Source organism: Stigmatopora nigra, chromosome 4 (genome assembly GCF_051989575.1).
Source record: "Stigmatopora nigra isolate UIUO_SnigA chromosome 4, RoL_Snig_1.1, whole genome shotgun sequence".
NCBI lineage: Eukaryota > Metazoa > Chordata > Actinopteri > Syngnathiformes > Syngnathidae > Stigmatopora > Stigmatopora nigra.
In genome coordinates, this window is record NC_135511.1 from 7,733,751 (window position 1) to 7,755,615 (window position 21,865).

At 40.1% G+C, this 21,865-nt stretch overlaps 3 protein-coding genes across 4 annotated transcripts; 2 read left to right on the plus strand and 1 right to left on the minus strand.

The window, feature by feature from the left end:
- The first annotated feature begins 1,241 nt into the window (after positions 1 to 1,241).
- On the plus strand, positions 1,242 to 4,143 carry plpp5 (phospholipid phosphatase 5). Its single transcript, XM_077715705.1, has 8 exons — positions 1,242 to 1,364; positions 2,139 to 2,276; positions 2,595 to 2,703; positions 2,772 to 2,862; positions 2,941 to 3,004; positions 3,072 to 3,196; positions 3,275 to 3,445; positions 3,528 to 4,143. Exons 2-8 carry the CDS (start codon positions 2,206 to 2,208, stop codon positions 3,695 to 3,697), a joined length of 801 nt encoding a protein of 266 aa, XP_077571831.1. The 5' UTR covers positions 1,242 to 1,364; positions 2,139 to 2,205; the 3' UTR covers positions 3,698 to 4,143.
- Positions 4,144 to 6,542: 2,399 nt separating this feature from the next.
- cdc45 (CDC45 cell division cycle 45 homolog (S. cerevisiae)) lies at positions 6,543 to 13,800 on the plus strand. 2 transcript variants are annotated; one of them, XM_077715117.1, is made up of 19 exons: positions 6,543 to 6,757; positions 6,862 to 6,921; positions 7,258 to 7,350; positions 7,420 to 7,557; positions 8,088 to 8,240; positions 8,316 to 8,374; positions 8,457 to 8,505; positions 8,595 to 8,656; positions 8,733 to 8,783; positions 9,490 to 9,606; positions 9,712 to 9,843; positions 9,917 to 10,015; positions 10,096 to 10,257; positions 10,830 to 10,968; positions 11,030 to 11,113; positions 11,491 to 11,609; positions 11,771 to 11,847; positions 12,525 to 12,611; positions 13,558 to 13,800. In XM_077715117.1, exons 1-18 carry the CDS (start codon positions 6,707 to 6,709, stop codon positions 12,587 to 12,589), a joined length of 1,710 nt encoding a protein of 569 aa, XP_077571243.1. In that variant the 5' UTR covers positions 6,543 to 6,706; the 3' UTR covers positions 12,590 to 12,611; positions 13,558 to 13,800. The 2 variants fall into 2 exon arrangements, with proteins under 2 accessions (XP_077571243.1, XP_077571242.1); XM_077715116.1 differs by lacking the exon at positions 13,558 to 13,800 and having other exon boundaries at positions 12,525 to 12,855.
- Positions 13,801 to 19,831: 6,031 nt separating this feature from the next.
- cldn5a (claudin 5a) lies at positions 19,832 to 21,696 on the minus strand. Its single transcript, XM_077715271.1, has one exon. The coding sequence runs from the start codon at positions 21,486 to 21,488 to the stop codon at positions 20,841 to 20,843; it is 648 nt and encodes a 215-aa protein (XP_077571397.1). The 5' UTR covers positions 21,489 to 21,696; the 3' UTR covers positions 19,832 to 20,840.
- Positions 21,697 to 21,865: the final 169 nt, after the last annotated feature.

Below are 21,865 nucleotides of genomic sequence, written 5' to 3' on the forward strand. Positions count from 1 at the left end.
GCTTAGAAGTTTTCGTTCACTGTAACATCATTTTGTGCAATTTTGCTGACTGTTGTTAATTTTTTTATTGACAGGCAGTAGAGATGAAGTGTTGTGCAGCGCAAAAGCTCATCTGCAAAGCACTCAGTTTTCTTTTCTTTTTTATAGTAGATTTTTTTTAGTTACTAACTGGGGTCATTTGTATCTCTCTTGGTGTTGCTTCAATGAAAATGTGGCTAAACACGACCACCATGTTGATAACTGTTCAACCTGTGTTACTGCATATTGTTGGCGAACTTGTAAATAGTCTTGCATTGTATTTACATAGGATCATGTTACTGTGGCGTGCTTTTTTTGTTGCTTGTACAATTACGCTTCTAAATGTGCGTGACTGTTGGGAAGACACTCTTTTTGTACATTTATTTGAAAATATGAATTCTGTCCTTTTTTTTCATTCAAAAATTAAGTTGGAAGAGTTCAGACATGCCTGAAGTTTGACTTTAATAAAGCTGTACTCTGTCTCAGTGAAAGATTTGGATCATGTCGCCTTTCAAAATTAGCAAAATTTTCATGCATTAATTCTGTTTTTTCAAACCCTTACAGTTCATCCAACTAACTCATTGGCTGTCATTGATGGCACTGGGTGTCCAATCCGTTTTGACAAGGAGGGGAGAATAAACACTCATTCTTTCACCAAAATGTATGGTTCAACCAAAACATCCCCATTTATTTCCAATTGCATTATATTCATTTTCAATGGGATAAAAATGACTTGCCAACAGGAATTTAACTCTTTAATAAGGGACCTTAAAATTAACGGCAACTTATTAAAAATGCACAGAAAGTGACTCCAGAATTCCCCAAACGTGCTTGAATTGACCAGAAAATCCATTGACAGACACTTGCATATGCAATTTAAGGGTATTTGGCATTCTAAGCCCGCTTTTTGGTGAGAATTGCACCAGTCGTTGCTGCTTGACAGTGACAGCTTCAAAAATCCTCTTCACTCGTAACGTGACGTGGCCACTTACATCGAAGCGTCAAGCCAACAAACTTGGGTCAATAACAATTCCGTATTTCAAAATAAAACCAACCTTCTCAGCGCCAAATAAGAGTCAAACCTATTCACATAATCAATAACATTTGGTTGAACAAAAATCGACCCATAAATATGACTAATGAAAGTTGTATCATTAGAATTAGAGACAGAGTAGACACGAATCACACGTTTTGTTTTGAAACATTAAAACGGATATGTTTTCTGCAAGATGGGTAAACCGCTTTGTGTTTTTGTTGGATGGAGTGTCCCCCGAGTGTCGAATGCGGGAAGAAGATGCCTCGGCCTATTTTGACATAAAAACGGGCTTAAACACAAACATTGTGAGGTAAGGAGGTTAAATATTAAATGGGAAATTTTGCATCATTTTTGGGGATTTGGGTGGAAACGTGACAGACATTAAATCCCGGTCGGCTAGCTTAGCTTCGGTTTCTGCCGGTCGTGCAAGGCGATGCTAAGTATTGTCACATTTGGTGACCGGTTTAACATTTAACATGGCACTTTTTAAGATTTAATTTCATAAATATGAACTGCTGCAAAAGCTATGGGGAGGTGTATTTTAGGACTTTACGTTGATAAGTTTGCCTTGTTCAAACCGAACAGTTTTCCTCAAATGTGTTGAAGCGCTCAGTGCATTATGTTCGACTGTCGCTTTTCTTGCTATAGAATATTTAAATTAAAATTCTGAGAACTTTAGAAAACGTTATTCGAATAAGCTATTTAGTGTAGAACATCAGGTTTAACCTTTGACACTTGGATAACTCCATTTTGTAGGTCGGATTGTAATGAACCCAAATGGTTTCATGCTGTTACCTTAAATTTTGCCGATTTATTGTTACTTCGTTCAGTTTTTCGAGAAGCATTCAATAAAAAAGACACTTATAAAATGTCTTAAATAACCTCTAGCAGGGGTGGCGAACACGTGGCTCTCGAGCCACATGCGGCTCTGCTTAAATTTTTGTATATACCGTCACTCTTTGCCCCGTTTCATGTTTCTCTTATTTATAATATCTCTTATCACTAAAAACAAATACATTACTGAGTATTTTTGTAGTAATGATTAAGTTTTAAAATGTATATTTGTTTTTATTTTCACATCCAGTGTCCAAGGAGGATAGAGACCAGGAGGTGATGTGTTATATCAAGTTAAGTTGCTTCCGAACGACAAAATGAAGAGGAGGCTGCTTCGAGGTTTCCTGGCGGAAATCTCCGTCCGCTTAGCATTATTTGTAGTTTTCCTGTAAGTTTACTCCAGACAATTATACGCATCTCTTAAGATTTGGTATTTAGAGCAATGTATTATCAGCAACGTAGCAAATACTAAAATATGCACATGCACTTGTAATACAAAAGATAAATGTGGAATGATACTAATTTTACTTCAAGGTAAGTAAAAAAATTGATGTACTTTGGAGTGAAAAGTAAAAAGTGAATTTTTGCTGTCATTGTGTTTTTAAATGATTAGCTTTTTTTGCTTGTTTCATGTACAAAAAATGGATTAGTTGATAAAAAGATATCTACATCAAAAATGGGAATATGAATATGTTCTCCTACTCAGGGTGACGGAGCAGCTTCCACCTTTCTACCGCAAGATTCAGCCAGAAGAGATGTGGTTGTATAAATACAGCAGAGTGGATCAAGATCACGTCCCTACATCACTTATGTTTGTAAGTTACATAAGAATTTTAAACATCTAATAAAGACTTATCTATTTTTTATTTTTTTGCTATATCAGACCATTGCTCTCTTTACTCCGCTGGTTGTCATCATGATCTTCACCTTCTTGACCAAGTCAGAGCGAGGTGACGCCAAGGAAGCGTCACTAGGTGAGAGCTAGCTTAAGAGTAAGTACAGTGGTGCCTTGACTTTGGACTTGAATTTCTTCATTTTCCTGTTATCCGTAGCCGTGACTTTGACTCTTGTCCTGAACGGCGTTTTCACCAACGTCATCAAACTTGCAGTCGGCAGGTAAAACAGGTTCCGGGATAATACCATTTGCAAACCAGTCTTGAACTAACAATTGTTTCTGCATCAGGCCGAGGCCCGACTTCTTCTACCGCTGTTTCCCAGACGGGCAGATGAACCTTGAGCTACGCTGTAGCGGCGATCCAGACGTGGTGATGGAGGGAAGAAAAAGTTTTCCTAGTGGACATTCTTCATGTAAGACGTAAACACTTTTTTTTTTTTAACAGGAGAATACATCTACTCTCTTAGTTCTTGAAATATTTGTCTTCCCAGTTGCTTTTGCCGGCCTGGGCTTCACGGCGCTTTACATCGGCGGGAAGCTGCGATGTTTCAACGCAGCTGGCCAAGGCAGAGCTTGGCGGCTCTGCGCTTTCCTCACCCCTTTAATTGTAGCGCTGACCATCGCCCTTTCTAGAACATGCGACTACAAACATCACTGGCAAGGTATGGGTGTTTTCTGCTTTGAATGAGAAAGTCAATGAGTCCTTCAACGAAACGATTAATGTCATTGGTGTCCTACTTTCAGATGTGTTGGTGGGCTCTCTGCTAGGCTTGGGCTTCGCCTGGCTATGCTACAGGCAGCACTACCCGGCGCTTGGCGACCCCGACTGCTACCGGCCCCTGAGTCGCAGAGAGGGTATCCCCGCCGCACAGGAACGCAAGTTGGCTAACTCCAACTACATTCTACCCATGTAAAAAGACCCGCTTGTATTTGATCTGTTTTGCTGCATATCGTAGCTTCCCAGGGGTTTATTCTGGAAACTCCATTTGCCTGTGGGTGGACACTTTGAGTTGGAGGGGGAAACCAACCACAAGAGAAGGTCAATAGAAGTTATTTACTTTCCATTGAAAGATACATCATGTTTTTTTCTTTAAACTTACAAACAAAAGCATTCCAGATTAGAATCGTGATTTCAGTGATTGTTTTTACCACGAGTGTATAGCGTATCCCTTTTCTGCTCGTTTCGGCTCAGATACTACCTCCAAAAGTGGAAAAGGGACCCCATTTCATTGGAACTGTTTGTGAATCAAACAGCAGAAACGGAAAAAAGGGGGGCAAAATGCTGTCTTGCACCAGCATCTTACGTAAATGTTGTCTCTTTTGTGATTTAAAGGCTTCTTTAGCAATTGGTCAAATTGGACTGGACTCGAGCTTCTTTTTAGGAACTAAACAAACCGAGTTAGGGAGGTGATTAGTAATTATTTTCTTAATGATCCCTTTTATGCTTTTAATACACAGAAAAGGTGCAGTTTTGAATGTTATGACAGACAAGTAGAGCTGCCCTTTTAAGACCAGTTTTAGTCATTCATTCATTTTCCATACCACGTATCCCCACAAGCGTCGCAGGGGGTGCTGGAGCCTCTACCAGCCAACTATAGGCACCAATTGCAAGGCACAAGGAGATGGACAGCCATTCACACTCATACCTGGGGGCAATTTAGAGTGTTCAACTAGCCTAGAATGCATGTTTTTGGGATGTCGGAGGAAACCGGAGTACCCGGAGAAAACCCAGACAAGCCCAGGGAGAACATGCAAACTCCACACAGGAAGGTCTGACTCTGGGATTGAAACCTCGATTTCAGAACTGTGAGGTAGATGTGCTCACCACTAGCTCATCGGGCTACCCAGCTGTTTTGTATTATTAATATTGACCAAATGTATATGAGCATGCATATTCAATCCTTCATATGCACATGAGACATGACAGGTAACGTTTCTTGTGAAATGTCTATGTTACTGTTTTAATTTATTTTGAATGCAACCACAACATAATTTTACTTAACTTTTACTTTACCAGTATATTTATGTATATTTGGGGAAAGAGACATTGGGTCAATATCACTTTAGAGTGCCTTTAGCCTCCTTATTAGAATCAAGAGTTGGCAAAATAAGGAAACTTCTAGATTCAAATATAGTCCAAACAAATGTATGCACACATCAGATTTCATGTGGCCAATTTTTTAGTGTTGCACTGATACCAATGCCAGTCATTTTTACTCATGTGTATAACATAGTTCAGCAGTGTCAAACCCAGCAATGACTTTACATGAAAATGAGTTTGGAGAAATTTAGTATTAAAAGAAAAAACAAATTTTCTCATAAAATGTGGTATTCGTACAGTATTGTATGATACCACACAACTGAGTGTCTAAACCAATCACTAGTCCCAAAAATGGTTTCCATGCAACAGTAATGTTTGTTTTTGCATGGATTTATATTGCGGTTTACTTCATTGTGTTCAAAATAATTAGCTCAGGGCTGTTCATAATATTAATAAGACAATTATTAGATGAATGAATACTTTTCATAATTTCACAATACAAAAAAGGACAAAAGTGAATTGGCTACTGACCTGAAAATCTTATTGAAAGGTGACATTTGCTATGTGGATGAAACTAATCGTAGTCTCTTCACCAGCTGTAAAAACTTCAGTTATTTTTGTTAACACAGTTAGCTCAGTCCATCCGTTAAAAAAAAAAAAAAAAAGAGAAAACATTAACAACTTAACTTCATCAGTAGGGCTTTGTTTTTTGTTTGGGAGCTGCAAATACTTCTATTTTGCTGTCAAAAACGAGACAATTCACATTAGACCTGTCTCAATCAATAATATCATAAGGGACATCTTGTTGGTAAGGGATTTAGATCATTTTCATATTTGTATGAAACTAGTCTTTGGTGTTTTTGTGTGGAATGAGCCAAAGTTTTGCAGGGTATGAGCACTTTTTCTTCATTTCAGACCAAATTTGGCTGTGCTTTTTCATTTATCATTTTGTTGTATTCGTAAATGTATAATATTGTTTTCATTCCAATTTTGTTTGTGACAAATTTGATTTTACTTTAGGGCACCATAATTCTAATGTAATTATCATTATCTTAAAGATGGGGTTAGCGTTTCACAAAAATGTGTCATATTTACAATTTTAAATGACACTATACAGATTTTAGGATTGTGGTATACTGTATGGTTGACTGCTTAATATTGGACGTTTAGGAATTTTACTTGAATTTTGCCTGATTTTTCATCACTTTATATTTTAATAAGGCAATGTGTTCCTCTGATATCGTCAGTTGGTTACAAACATTTTTAGCTAATTGCCTGCTATTTCTAATTGATGTCCAATTCATTTTAACTGGGAGTTCTGCGGGAATGCTCTTGTTTCATTTAGCTGGACGATTGATCAGTGCCAATTTTCCCAGTCAAAATAGATTGGATGTCTAGTGCATCCGGTGAATGAATATTTTTGGTTTTCTCAGAAAAATTTGGTTTGTTGACAATCTAACATTTTTATGGGGTATTATTGTCAGGCACATTTTTTTGCCTTCATTTGTAAAGACCATGTAGCAGCTACTTAATGCTGATACACGCTTGTGATTGTATTATGTTGTGATGTCATTTGCTAACACAGAAAAAATGTTCCTACATGAGCTTTGTGTTATTGTTTTTCATTGATAACCTAGAGATTTTTGTTTTGTGGGCGTGGCAGCGCCTGCTTGACACTCACATGACACGCACACTGACGACTTCTCTGATTGGTTGCGTGTGACGCAGCCTTTTGGCGCCACATTTCTAGTTTTGACGCAGCTGGCGGTACTTGGTGTCTTGACACAGAACCCAGATAAAACTTTTAATGCCGTTTTTTATCACCTACGCTCCAGTTTTAGTTTCGAGGACTCAACGATACCGTTAATTCTCGCTCTTCAAGATGTTTGTTACGGATATTCGGAAAGAATTTTACGAAGTTGTTGTTAACCAGGTAGGTTATTGAATTAGAAGTTCGAAAATAGCTGCGAAAGCTAAAAAGTGAAACGCTTCACTTCACTTTTCAGCTCTCCAATGTGTTCTTCTTTTTTTCTCCAGAGAGTTGCGCTCCTGGTGGCGTCAGATATCGATGCTCTTTGTGCCTGTAAAATACTTCAGGTAAGTTAGCATTTAGCAATCGAGCTGCTGGACTTTGTTGTTGTGACGTAATATTGGGGCCGAAGAAGAAGAAGAAGAACAAGAACAATCAATGGGTCACTAGATGATGTCCAAATGTTTACACTTTACCAGCAGAGTCCTAACTTGATGAAATGTTTTTTTTGGAAGCGGCTATCACACGTTTTTCAAAAAGTACTGCAAGTAAACTACCATAATAAATGGTCTCCAAGTACTGCATCACACTATTATGGCCAACTTCTAGTTATCGTGGCATCAAAAGACTATTCAGTGTCAAAAAATTAATATTAATTATATCCTTGTACTTTTCTTCCTCAGGCCTTGTTCCATTGCGACCAGGTTCAATATACCCTGGTACCAGTGACGGGATGGCAGGACCTCGAAACTGCCTACCTTGAACACAAAAATCAAGTATGAAACTCATTCATTATGTGAGATCTTCGTTTATTAAGTACATAACATGTTTTATTGTTGTTGCAGTTTCAATATTTTGTCCTCATCAACTGCGGTGCCAACGTTGACCTCCTTCAGATGCTGCAACCAGACGATGACTCCATCATATTTATTTGCGACACACACCGCCCTGTCGATGTGGTTAATGTCTACAATGACACTCAGGTGATGGATAATAATTATCACTGTTTTTCTTGAAATGAAACAAACAAAAAAATCTTTGTTAAGGGACAGCACATAATAAACATATGTTAATGAACATATATGTAAATATGTAAGATTATAGTTGAGTGCTAATTAATCGACTGCTGAGGATAGGAATAGGAACAAATTATATGACTATTACAATATTATGAAGCACCCGAGAAGAACATTAATTGACAATATTTGTCAGTGCGCTATGTTATAGAAAAAAGTTTCTTTATTTCTTTGGAAGAAACAAGTTACGTGGACCTGTTCAGTCATTGCTGCAGGCTTCTGAATTTTCTGATTGAAAATCAACAATTGGTATGTTAACCTGATCTTATCTGGCAACCTAAAGCACGAAAGATACTTTGTACTTCAATATTTAAAGTCTGATTGATTGCAGTACCATAACTACAGTATACATTTTATGATACTAACTATAGGCCTTTAAACAGTGTTCAATTTGTCAAAAAATAAATCATTGATGATCAATATTTTGCTGTTTGAAGATCAAACTGCTGATAAAACAAGATGATGACTTAGCTGTGCCTCCTTATGAAGACATATTTCGGGATGATGAGGAGGAGGAGGAGGAAGAGGGAAACGACTCTGGAAATGAGAGTGACTCTGAGCCATCTGGCAAACGGAGGAGATATGACCCAGTAAGACATTCCTTAAAAAAAAAAGTAACACTAATTGCAAAATCAAACAAAAGCTGTTTGTGTGATGTTTTGCAGGCAGAAGTTGAGAGAAGAATCGAGAGGCAACGTGAGAAGAGAGAGTGGGAGGCACGACGGTAAACTGCTCTCAAGTCATATTTAGATGTCTGATGTCTATTGAAGGGTGTTTACATTCAGCTTTTTTTGTTTAAATGACAGGAGAGAAATCTTATTTGACTACGAGCAATATGAATACCATGGCACATCCGTGAGTTGACAATCTGGAGATCTTAAAGTATCTTCGAGAAGAGGCTGCCTTTTAATGTGGTATTTTTTTAATGGTCTTTTCTAAATTAGGCAGCCATTATGTTCTTTGAACTTGCATGGGTGTTAACGAAAGACACTAAAGATATGCTTTGGTAAGTTCTCTATTTTTATTTTATCCTGTTTTTTCAACTGTAGCTTGCAAACATCCATTTGCCCCCTTTTGGACAGGTGGGCTATCATCGGACTGACGGACCAGTGGGTTCATGATAAAGTCACAAAGTGAGAAAATATCCTCATTCCATCGGCAGCGAAAGATCATGTTTTTATTTCATTGTCGGTGATATCTTGTATGTCCAATCTATTTTGACCGGGAGATGTTGGAATGGATTGGTCACAGTTCATTGTCGGTGATATCTTGTATGTCCAATCTATTTTGACCGGGAGATGTTGGCATGGATTGGTCACAGTTCATTGTCGGTGATATCTTGTATGTCCAATCTATTTTGACCGGGAGATGTTGGCATGGATTGGTCACAGTCAAAATGGATTGGGAAACTATCACCGTCATTGACGTCTAATGAGTCGTGGTGGTAGTTGTCTTAGTAGTTGTATTCAATTGTGTCATACATCCACTGAATGGAGCTGTGGTAGTAGTGTTTAGGAGTTTTTATACAGTCTTCCCTTGAATATCGCTACTTTCATTTTTGTGATTTGTTTCTGATATTATTTTTTAAATGTCATAAAAATGGAGTAAGTGAAAGCCACTCCTGCTACTAGGACTCGAGGGATTACTGTACATCAACTATGTGGAGCTTTGTTAAAGAGAATTTCATACAGTTATTAACCAATATTGACCCATATATAAGGTGCATCAAATTATAAAAGTCTTTTGAAAAAATTTAAGTCTTTTAGTTGCGCCTTATAGTGCGTCAAATACGGTAGTTAATTCGTTTCATCTCATCTTTTCTCATATTCTGTTCATTAGTATGAAATATGTATCCGACATTGGCACCATGCAGCGGCACGTTTCTCGACATAACCATCGGAACGAAGATGAAAATTCTCTTTCCATCGACTGCATGAGGATCTCCTTTGAGTACGAGTATCCTTCATTTATCTGGAGACAGATTTCACTCTGTGTAAACAATGATCTCTGTGCTACGCACATTTTTTTTGTAGCAGCCATCACCTTAACCCTCTTCTTCAGCCTACGTCTGACGCTTTACCAGCATTGGTCTTTATATGAGAGCTTTAGTAATTCGTGCTACACGTCCTGCCACTTCAAACTGTGGACGTTAAACGGACAGAAAAAGCTGCAGGAGTTCCTGGCCGATATGGGGTAAATTACACCATGAAATAGCGATTCGTGTGAAATGTATTGATGTGTTTTTTTTGTTTTGTTTTGCTACCAGGCTGCCTCTGAAGCAAGTACGTCAAAAATTCACATCCATGGACGTGTCCATCAAAGAGAACCTGCGTGAAGTTATCGAGGAGTCTTCCAATAAATTCGGGTGTGGATGTCGTGATCGTTTTTTATCTTCCCCTCTTTCCTGAAGGGGCCAAATTTTCTTACATTTTTATTCTCTGACAGATTGAAAGATATCCGTATACAGACATTTGGTGTCCACTTTGGCTTCAAGAACCGTTTCTTGGCCAGCGACATGGTGCACGCTTCCACAGCTCTGCTTGAGAGCACAGAGAAAGATGAGAGTGAGACGGACAATTTCATCAAAGCGCTGGACTCGCTTTCAAGGTATTTTGTAGTGATCGGCCAATACAGGTTTTTCAAGACCGATACTGATTTTTAGGAGGCACAGAAACGACACTTGGTGTTTTTACCTCGGTTACTGTTGTCGTATAAAAAGTCCCCCTGAGTATTGTCACAAAATGACTTTTCATCAGCTCTTACAGCAATACCTTGTTTAACATTGTTAATAGGTTCCAAGACCTGCCTCAATATATAGGGACACTGTTATGAAGTTTTGGGACTTTTCTGTACTGTTATTTAACTCCAAAAGGTAGACGACGCGTGAATTACTCTCATATTGTCACCTTCCTCATTTGATGTTTGTATTATTGTTCCTACGCGATGATCTTTTTATATACTATATTTGGCGCAAAGTGGTAAATCTGCAATAGTCGATCTGCAAAGTGGCAAGGTATTTCTGTGTTTTATTGTATTCCAGCAATTTTTCCCCAATTGAGGTCAGGGGAAATTTGCACTTTACATACTACTTAAATACTCTTTCTCACGAAGGTCATTTATACTCAATGTCTGTCTTTAATGCTTCATCCTGGTTGACCGACCTCTACCCGCTATTCAAGGAGCAACCTGGGGCGTCTCCACTCGGGTATGGACCTGGCTAAGAAGAAACTGATGGCTATCCAACAAACTGTCGCAAGCTGCATCTGCACCAACCTTATTGTGTCGCAAGGAGCCTTTCTCTACTGTTACCTCATGGAGGTATACAGAGCCCAAGATCATGCTTTTGACTGAACATTGACAAATCTGGCGTCTTCCATAGGGCACCCCTGATGTCAAACTCTTTTCTAAACCCATGGCTTTGACACTGCTCTGCAAGTACCTCCTTAAAGCATTCATCCAATCAGTAAGTAGATCAATCTAAAAGGGTGGACTTGAATCCTGAAATGGAAGTAGTTGTGCTACAATTAATGTTTCTTAAAGGAAGTTGGATAAATACATTCCAGTCTTTAAGACCTCTCAAGGCAGTGCCATATTATAAATATTTTGGAAATATTGCTATAAATAGGCTGCAGCAATATGATGACACCAGACTCATCTTTCTCCGATTTTTACAGAAATGTCACTGCAGATTTTTGAAAATCTAAATGTATCTTACTGTTAAATGCAACAATGTATGAATGAATGTTCAAAAATGTCTATTAATGGCTATTTTCCGTTTGACTTTACGGGTTCCATTGTAGAGTGTCGTGAAATGTTGTTGACGTTTATTTCATCTGCCAGACGAGAAATAAGCGGTGCAGGCTGCTCCCTCTCGTCATGGCCGCTCCCAAAGATGTGGAAAAGGGGACCGTCCTCGTGCTGGGAATCCCACCTGATGTGGAAACATCGGACAAAAAGAAGTACGTTTGGGTTTTGTAGAATCAACCTATGTATTTGGCCCAACTTTGCATGACATCCATTGGTTTGCTCTTCGTTTTCATCAATCCAACATACTGTACAACATACATGTATACTACTGTTTGACTTTTGAATGCTTGTCTCTTTTTCTTCTTCTTCTCAGTTTCTTTGGCAGAGCATTTGAGAAAGCTGCAGAAAGCACCAGCTCCAGAACCATGCATGACCACTTTGACACATCCAGTAAGTCAAATTTCAAATTAGTTTTAGCGAATGTGGAATCTACAACAATTTTAACAGTCCGCTGAGTATATACCATGATTAAAAGTATTCATTGGTTCATTTCCCATTCCACTTATCCTCGCTGGGGGTGCTGGAGCCTATCCCAGCTGACTTCAAGCTAGGAGACGGATAACCATTCACCCTTACATTCATACCTAGGGGCAATTTAGAGTATTCAACTAGGCAAACCTGCATGTTTTTGGAATGTGTGGGGGTAAACCGGAATACCCGAAGAAAACCCACGCACGCCCAGACACAACATGCAAACTCCACACCGACCTGGGATCAAATCATCGATCTCTCTCTTTCACTGGATAGGCCATATGTGAATTATATTCCATTTTCCTAGAAGGCACTCATTTTGAGAGATAGGTTATTTTCCACAGATTGCCACCTGAGAGCAGCATTGTCTTTGTTTCAAGTACAAAACCAAAACATTTGATGGCAAAGTCTTGTTTTTTGAGCTTTCGACCCTGAAAATGTCGCGTTTTAACAGACTTTTCTTCCTTTTTGTCAATCACTTGTTATCAACCACCATATTAATTAATTGTCTGCCTTTTAAAAGCCCTAGATATCAAAGTCATTTTAACTGGGATGGCTAGCAATGACTAATTATGTTCTATTTTCTCCCTTCACAGTTATTGAACTGAAGACAGAAGACAGGAGCAAGTTCCTTGACGCACTCATAACTCTTCTGTCCTGAGACATCTCTACTCTAAATTAATGTAAGTGGGACTGAGATATAGTATTTGAGCGAGGGACACTTTTAGTGAGAGTCATTTTATCCATGTTTTTATTTCATTTTATTCTTGTTCTCAAGGTTTTAAATCTGTTTACTCCCCGTATTGTACAGAATGTTTTAAAGTCGTGGCTGTTTTATTGTTTGTTGTTATATTTGTGTCTATTTGCGTCAGACGTTTATTTTAATCCTGTTTTAATAAACCATGAGTTTTCAGTGTAAAAAGTGAAGCTGAACTATTTAGATTGTTTTGGCCCTTTTAAGCACAATCTCGTGATCAACCGACTTGTGCGCCAATGTAAAATCATTAACAGTTTAATGCTTTTCATCCTCTACCCTAATGTCGAAGAAAAATTTGCTGAAGTGGAATGAACTTCACCCAGGCTCTGTTGAAGTTGCATGCGTATCTGCAGTGCACACTTGAGAGAAAATGCAGGTCAGGTGTCTCGTTGATAATTTGTTGTCGGGCCACGGCACTACTTGAAAGGGGCGTCGGTCAATAATCAGTTCAGTGACCGGTTATTACATAATGCTCACCCATATATGGTTGAGAGCAAAATTTTGGGAAAACTGCTTGTTTCAATGGCGTTAAAGCCAAAATCTACATTAACTGCGATATTTTGAAGGATTACTGTACAAACATGAATTTGGGGGGGATTCAAGTCACAACTGGAGGGTAGTATTTCTCTGGCCACAAGGGCCCAGTGTCTAGCTTAGTAGTACAGAGAGGGTTTTAAAAGTCCAAATAATACCAAAGTGACACAATAAAAACACTGTCCCTACTTTGCGTGTAACCGCCTATTGTGGCAGGTCTTGGCACCTATTAACCTCGTTAAGCGAGGTATTAATGTAACAGAAATACATTCCCAATTACAGTCTAAAGTTCGTTCGTTCGTTCGTTCATTCATTCATCTTCCCTGACGCTTATCCAGACAGGGGTCGCGGAGGGTGCGGGAGCCTATCCTAGCCATTCATGGCAGCAAGTGGATAATGAAACAGACAACCAACCACCCACACTGCCACTGAGTGAGAAACAAAACCACTTTTTAAATAAATGGTATTTAACTCAGTCCTTGCCATTGACAACAATACAAGTCCAATTCAGTACATCTGGGAGACTCGGGTGTGAATGCTCAACTTGAATTAAGTGCAGTTAACATTTAGCTTTAGTGGGCCAAAGACTACTAAAATGTGTAATGATTCTGTTTAAACAAACTATTTGTGGCGATGTTATCCTGTCTGAGCCATTTATCTCCAGCAAAACATTTATGACGAATTAAACATGAATGCATCATTAGCAGCCTCTCCTCCTATCTATTTTCGTCCCTTCCTATTCAAGACAATTTTCTGGAATGGCGTTAGCCTTCGAGTGACTATTTTTAGCAACACCGCTAAGAACCACACAGATTGAGTTTTTTTTTTAGCACAAAATGCGTCTTTTTGTCTTTTAAAAACAATAATATAATAGTATCTTCATTTTGGGCCTGGTCACGTGGCCCTCCGGCCTTCGTTATGATCAATCACCCGACCTCCACCCACTCCCCTTTTCCATACACCTCTGCCGATGAGGGGCCGCTGGCCTTTCCGCCACTCTGCATGTGAGGAATGTGGCAAGCAGCACGCACTTGAGGGAAATAAACGCTCACAAGGCAGGATCCTGCAGCCATGTAGTCCTGCGGGCAGACTGTCTTGTTTCTTCTCGGGGGAGGAGAGGTTGCTTACTGTCATAGTGCTTATGCCCCCCTCTTCCACGTGGGTGATTTTAGTGCTAGTGTCATCACTGGTGGTATTAATGGGTCGATAAGCTACTTTTTTGTCCCACTCATAATCGCTCGGAAATGATACTAATGTTGCAGGTAGGGGTGTGTCTTTCCTCATATCTGGCAATATGATTCGAAAACAACACTTGAAGGTGATTCATGCGATTATTGAGATTAAATGTCTGGGCATGGGAGCTTACTGCTTCCCACTAGTTGGATATAGTGGAAGTGCATCCACCTATTGTTTATTTCCAACTAAAACAGGTGTATTGATTTATTCAGACAGATTTTGAATCGATTTAGAATGGTGTCCTGTAATATTGTGATATATTGCCGAATTATTTTTTTTATAAACACTTAATTGCAGAATATTGAAACTAGTTTTGTAAGACGACAAGTATATATATGTATAAACTTATAGAATGGAATCCAAGTACCAGATCGCTATAATTTATGGACACAATTCCTAATGAACTGAACCAAGTACTTAGACCAGCTATATATGTAGTATAGAATATAGTATTGAGAATTATTATCAAGTTATGTAATGTGACATGACTAATTTGCACCAGAAGCTTGATTTGCTCTCCACTGGTGTCAGTTTCATGTCAACCTGTAAGCCCCCTCCTTATGACCTTTGTGACCTTTAACCTTTTGAGCCTGCTCACTGTTGGGGTGTCATTCCTTAAGACAAGCTATTGTCTGCATTGAGACTTTGCTGGCTCTAAATCGAAAGCGAGGAATTTAATCACGGTTCTGTGAATCCTTGCTACCTGCCAGAAGGCGGTGCTGAAACCACTCAATTATTTTAGTATTATCAATACCAAAAATTGTGCAGATTGATGAAAAAAGACGGGGCTGTTCTTTCTAGAGCAGTGTTTCCCAACCTTTTTTGAGCTGTGCCACACTTTTTGCATTGAAAAAATCTCAAGAAACACCACCATCTGGAAATCTTTTCATTTAAAACTATGTTGCCCATATTACCAATAGTTTCATCAGCAGAAATCACATCAAAACTTTCGGTTCATTAGATTATATAACTTTATTCATCCTGTATTCGGGAAATTTCACAGTCACAGGAGCAAGAGGGTGAGAATGCAGACACAGAAAAAGACATTTTAGACAATTTGAATTAATGAATCTCGTTCATATTCATTTTTCTCTCTGAATATTACATTTTATGACTTCTTGCAATTTCCCACGGCACACCTACCCATTGCTTACCGCACACAAGTGGTTGGGAAACACTGCTCTAGACCTGCAGCAAGACAGGAGAATTTATGCACATATGTCCTCCCACCGCCTGGATAACGGCAAAGAGTATTTTACCTTTGACGACGATTCAGGAAAAGGGGGCAAACTCCTGCCTCCCAAATTTACGTGGAAGCAAATTTCTGCTGAGCGTGCCAAATTGACAATGCGGCGTGATCCTCACCAGATCTCCGACAGGCATCCTCTTCATCTCAGCAGGCAGCTGCCATTCAAGCGTGTTTATGTGCGTTCGCACCTGCGCTTCTGATGACTCGGCTATTGGCACGGAAAGGAGTCCACTCCCTGCCCGTTTGAACTCTCCACTTTCATATTTTGGAGATAAAACTACATATTTTACAGGCCCTTGTGGGAAGCATGTAGATTTGTCCTGTTTCTTGAAAAGTGGCTTAAATATTGCAGCATTTGCTTTATAAATATTAGGACACGCTAAGATTAGGAGGATTGTATGCCTTTTCATGCTTCAGCTATGTGCCTTGCACTTTGTTATTTTATAAACAACAGCAAACTTAAATATTTGAATCAATCTTGCTATGCCTCAGCTGCCTTGGCCTCGCCTACTAGAAAATCTAATGTATGTCTGACCCCGAATGGTTGCAGATTTTTGCAGTCTGCGACAATGTTATCTTGGATGGGCTTTCTATTCTCTTATTTCCGTGTGAGCTATTCATTCTGCCAAGAGGAACTAGCTAGCGCGGCATTACAAAGCTAGAAATAATCATTCATTCTGGTTATGATGTCACAACCACAATTGCTGGAAAGTGCTTTGTCTTTTTTGGAATACCAAATTCAACAAAGAGGTTGAAGTGCCAAATTTATTTTCAATGCGTAAAATTTCCATAGCGCAGTTCTGTTCATTCCCAAATTCAGTTCCCACGAGGCCCATCCCCGACCCTTTTAAGCTCCGCCCCTGGGTGCACCTTTTGATTGAAAGTCACATACATTCCAAGTCAATAATACTGATGTCATGTGAATAATGAAAATTATTCATTCATTTATTTTCCGCTTTATCCCCACTAGGGTCGCGGGGGTGCTGGAGCCTATCCCAGATGACTTTGGGCCAGAGGCGAGGGACACCCTGAATCGGTGGCCAGTCAATCGCAGGGCACGAGGAGACAAACAACTGTTCACTCTCACACTCATACCTAGGGACAATTTAGAGTGTCCAATCAGCCTACCATGCATGTTTTTTGGAATGTGGGCTAAAATCGGAGTACCCGGAGAAAACCCATGCAGGCTCGGGGAGAACATGCAAACTCCACACAGGTGGCCCGACCTGGATTTGAACCTAGGACCCACGAACTGTGAGGCTGACACCCTAACCACCCACATGAGAATGAATAGTTTCTCAAAAATATTCAAGGGACGCAACCACAGTTTTAAAATGGCCTATTAAGTTAAAAAGGCAGCGTATGGAAGTGAACGTTTTTCTTTTCATGAGAAGGTAAGTGTCTGTAATTAGTAATAGGAGTGGCCAAACAGACAAACCAAACAAATTAAGCTTTGATAGTACACACACACACACACACACACACACACACACACACACACACACACACATAGATATAGCGAACACCCACGGGCGGCTCCCTCGCCCACGTCCTTTCCTGTTTCCTGTTGCACTGTCCGTAGCTCAGGAAGTTCTGGTGTTAGTGGGCCGTAACACAAGCCATGAGTCACCGTGCAGTAAATCACATAGACCCCATGAAGGGGGGATTTGGACCCCCCCTTCTTCTTCATGTGTAACCACATTACTTCTGGCATTGTTTCTCACACAAACACCTTATGGGGGTTTTAACTGGTCGGACAATGCGACATTTGTCCTCTGCCTTGAACCACCCGCTGACTCTTGGCTTTGCCATTTGGGAGGAAGCTTTGGCCTCTTGGTGCACTTGCTGCCTCTCATGAGGTCATCTGGAAAAACTTTCTTGATCACCTTTATGAGTTTTTACTTGGTTAGTCATCTCATCAGGCGCTTTATTTGATTTGACTTTTTACGGATATTCTGTTAGTGATTCTTACTTTAGAGTGGTCATCTAATTGCCATAATTCATCGCTTGCGTTGTATTCTAGAAACTTTTGGTAATCTCCCTCTTAGTGACTGGTCACCATTTTTTTTCATTTGAGCCTTTTCAGTGACAAAGGGAAAATATTATAATAGATTAATTTCTGGTCATTAGTTTACAGACAATGATATTCTGGCTTTCTGAAAGTGATGCAAATTCATTCACAGTGCATCTATATGTGTAGATGTATTTAGATGTGTGTAAATGTAGTATCGATATTTGTGTAGATCCATAAATTGTTTCATTTAGGCAATTTAACCAATATTAAAACAGCCTTTTTTGACAGAAATGTAATATGGGCATTTTATTAATTTAGTTCAAATGTCAAATTGGCATTTTATTTATTAAGTTCATTTTCAATTTTACTATATATATTGTTTATTTGTCTATTAGTAGGCACTAGGAGCTATGAAATAATTCCTCTAAAATGTCTTTTGTTGTTCATGCAATTACTGAAAATTCCAATAATTTATTAACTTTTGTGTTTATGTAAGAGAACATTCCAATGTAATTTACTAACCTTTGTGCTGCTCACCTGATCAATAAGGACATGAGGAGATTGGATTGGATCTCTAACAGCCATTTGGGAAGTGACTTAGCACGCCTGACCTAAGTCCTGCTTCAGAGGGCAAAGGTCATATCACCAGACCCTTGGTTCTTCAAATTGCACCGTGTGGTAAGCAGACTCGCCGGGATCAAGTTCAGTGGTAAATATCCCGAGCATATTATGTCATACCCTTCAAGAATGTTGCTATGTGTTGGCAACATCTCCCACGTCAGTCACCCCAGGTTCTTTCGCAAATGTCCGCGTCGTCGGAGCCGAACACGTGTGCGTGCCCACTCATGGCCGGAATGTTCGCTGGTTGGCGCTTTTATGAGGACCATCCATACTACCTACCGCGTTATAGCCGCCCGTAGCTTGGCAACAGCGGGTTCTGTTTGGTTACCATGGAGAAATGCCATTGAGTGACGTCACTTACCACTATTTGCCTTGCCTCCTTGTTGAAATGGGGCCTTTTTTTGTGTTTTTGCGCACCCCCAACAAGCACTGCCTCCACGCCGTTAGCCTTTCTGCAGTGAGGAACAATGCGGACAAACCGATTGGTTAACTTTTATATTACATCTAAGTGTAGTTGTCATTTTTTCCCCTCGTTATTCCCCCTGTCGCTGACTTTTTTACTGTTAAAATTGACGAATATGCAATATAATACAGAAATCCAGGAAGGTAGAGGTTCACTTGCCTGAGTTTGCATGGAACCTTTTTTAGGAAGAAAATGATTGGCATTTCCAGTTTTTGTTTGGTTTTTCCCAATCTTTTAATCATTTTAATTACACATCACAATTTGGACAATTTAAATGAATTGGATGTCTATGGCAGTCAATTAGTTAATGTTTTTCAACTATGTCCTCCTACTTGAAATAAGCAAATCGTTACATTAATGATAAATAATTGCTATTTTGCTCGGGAGTTTTTTGTTTGTTTGTTGACTAAAGTTTGTCTAAAGCGCACACATTTATGCTCAGATGTACACAACATTGTGAATAAGATGGAGAAATAGCTTAATGTAACTTTTACGTGCACAATGACTCACCGAAGTCAGCTGGGTTGACTGTATGCATGGCCATATTTTTCGACTTTGTAGAGAGCATATGACCCGCTAAGACTCTTAAGTGAACAGCACAACAAGTATGGATAAGCTTTCGGAATCCAGTCACACTTTTTAACACGGGTGGCGGCTCTAGTCGGGAAGACTGAATCGTATCTGTTTATTTGCGTCGCCCGGGCCGACCAATGATTGACGGGAAGAGACTTTCTAGCTAGTTTTCTCTCTCTCTCTCCGCAGCCTTAATTTGCAGCCTTTTCCGTAGGGGTCGCAGGGTAGGCAGGGGGGTTTTGCGCCGAGAAGTGGACGGTGGGGGTTGTATGGAGCTGAACAGCGGAGCCCCACTCGAGCTGAATGGGCATTGTCATCTGGATTTCTATGGATGGCTAAAATACTTTCTCCCGCCGTGCATGCGTGCAAAGGGGGGAGCTCGCACATGCACGGCCAGGACAGCAGTTTTGTTATTACGTTCGTTCAGGGGCTGAAAGAACACGCTTTTGATATTGATTCCAGACAAATATAGTGAGTTTAATCTTAATAAAAAGGAACACGATATTGCATCTTCTTATACATGAATTGTAAGTCACTACTTAAAAAAAATTAAAAAGCAAACAATTCCAGGAACTTAAGAAATAAAATGAGAATTCCCGCGGGGGACACAATGCCAGCAGGTGCTCGGAATTACGGAGGCAAATGTCATCAATCCCAGCACAGGCAAGGTTTGTTGAGTTTACAACAAAAAAAAGGAAAAGTTCCAGGATTGCAGTCACAAAAGATATACGTCAAACCCAAACTACACTGGCACTTTTCCAGGTTGTTCTTTCTTGCAGGATCCTCGGTGTAGTAATGAGGGGGAGGATGTCTCACATTGGCGTTTTTTCCAGTACAGTGATGTTTTTTTTCTTTCTTTGCGGCCAGGTGAAGACAGAATGTAGCAGGTGATCTCCTTAGTTGTAGTTTAGGCATGAAGTACATTGTTTATGACATCAATCTTCTTTGTGTCTCCATCAAATCATCCATGGGTGAGGGCGTGCAATCTTTTTTTCTTCTTCAATAACTGTACAGGTTGGCAAGCAAAGCATGTGGTGTCAATGGCACAAGTTCCTCTACAAAAAAAAACGGCAATCATAAAAACAAAACTTACGAAACCATGTACCTAACAAAGATACTGTACTCCATTTTTCTTGTTGACAGTAGTTTAAGGCTTCCATAGGGGAGGGGAAGAAAGAAAAAAAATACATGAAGGCGAGAAGTCCTGAAGATGAAAAAGATGGTCCAGTTTATGAACGAGGAGGAAAAATAGGCAGGTACAACAAAAAAATAAAAATAGAAATAAAATTTCAAAAATAAAATAAGAATAAAAAATACTTTTAAAAAATAAAATAAAAATAAAAATACTTAAAAAATAAAATTAAAATAAAAAATAATTTCAAAAAGTAAAATAAAAACTAGAAATACCTTTTAAAAAATAAAAAAAAGGAGAGACAGAGGGAGGGAAAAAAAAGTCTGCATGGGGCTACACATAATTCCGTTTGTCATAGTCTCCGTTTGGCGTGGCTCTCTTGGTGGGCGCATATTTGACCGAGTATCCCGTGTTCCCGGAGGCCGGGCAGGAGCAGCAGAGCACGGCCCCGCCGATCAGCAGCAGCGCGGTGGCCGCCCAGCCGATGTAGAGCGCGGCTCCGATCTCCCTCTTCTTGGAGCCGGGCACCTGCGGGTTGTAGAAGTCCGAGATGATATTGTTGGCCATCCAGCACAGGGGTACCAGCACGAAGAGCCCCGAGATGATGTAGATGACCCCGCCGGCGTTGACCACGCGCGCTTTGAGCGACTCGTCGCGGATGCAGTTGGTGCACTGCGCCCCGGCGATCACCACCATCAGCCCCAGCACGCCCATCACCGATGAGATGATGGTGAGCGCCCGAGCCGCCTGCAGGTCGTGGCTGAGGGCGAGCACCGAGTCGTGCACCTTGCACTGCATCTGGCCCGTGCTCTGGACCACGCACGACATCCATAGGCCGTCCCAGATGGTCTGTGCCACCACGATGTTGGCCTCGATGAAGGCGGTCACCTTCCACATGGGTAGCCCACACGCCACCATCACCAAAAGAGAGCCCACCACGCACAGTGCAAGTCCCAAAATCTCCAGCCCGGCTGAAACCATTTTTTTCTTGTCCGTTTCTTTTTTTAAATCTTTTAAAATTTTATTTATTTATTATTCCTCCAGGTAAGTATTCGTTCTCCCCCCCAAAAGAAAAAAACACTTGGAAAAATGCTCCTTTTTCTCTCCTTATTTTTTCGCTTCGTTTATCGCTTTGGAACGGCTTCTTTGTGTGAAAGGGGGAAAAACAACTGGACTTTACTGAGGACCACCGATGTGTCCAAGGGGCGGGGTTTAATTTACAGTCGGAGTTGAAACTTTCCTCCAATTGGCGATAGGCGCATCCTCGAAGGACCAATGAGAGGCCAGGGAAGTTGTGCGGATGAATCGAGCGCTCCAGCGTGCTTTGTGCGTTTGAAAGATGAATCGCACTAGTTTAC

Excerpts from the sequence above, each read along its gene's own strand:
- plpp5 (XM_077715705.1), top strand. The coding sequence starts at position 2,206 with ATGAAGAGGAGGCTGCTTCGAGGTTTCCTGGCGGAAATCTCCGTCCGC. Across the intron at positions 2,277-2,594 it reads GCATTATTTGTAGTTTTCCT|GGTGACGGAGCAGCTTCCAC; the intron begins GTAAGTTTACTC and ends TCTCCTACTCAG. Across the intron at positions 3,197-3,274 it reads TCCTAGTGGACATTCTTCAT|TTGCTTTTGCCGGCCTGGGC; the intron begins GTAAGACGTAAA and ends TTGTCTTCCCAG.
- cldn5a (XM_077715271.1), bottom strand. The coding sequence starts at position 21,488 with ATGGTTTCAGCCGGGCTGGAGATTTTGGGACTTGCACTGTGCGTGGTG.
- cdc45 (XM_077715117.1), top strand. The coding sequence starts at position 6,707 with ATGTTTGTTACGGATATTCGGAAAGAATTTTACGAAGTTGTTGTTAAC. Across the intron at positions 7,351-7,419 it reads ACCTTGAACACAAAAATCAA|TTTCAATATTTTGTCCTCAT; the intron begins GTATGAAACTCA and ends TTGTTGTTGCAG. Across the intron at positions 10,969-11,029 it reads TCTACTGTTACCTCATGGAG|GGCACCCCTGATGTCAAACT; the intron begins GTATACAGAGCC and ends CGTCTTCCATAG.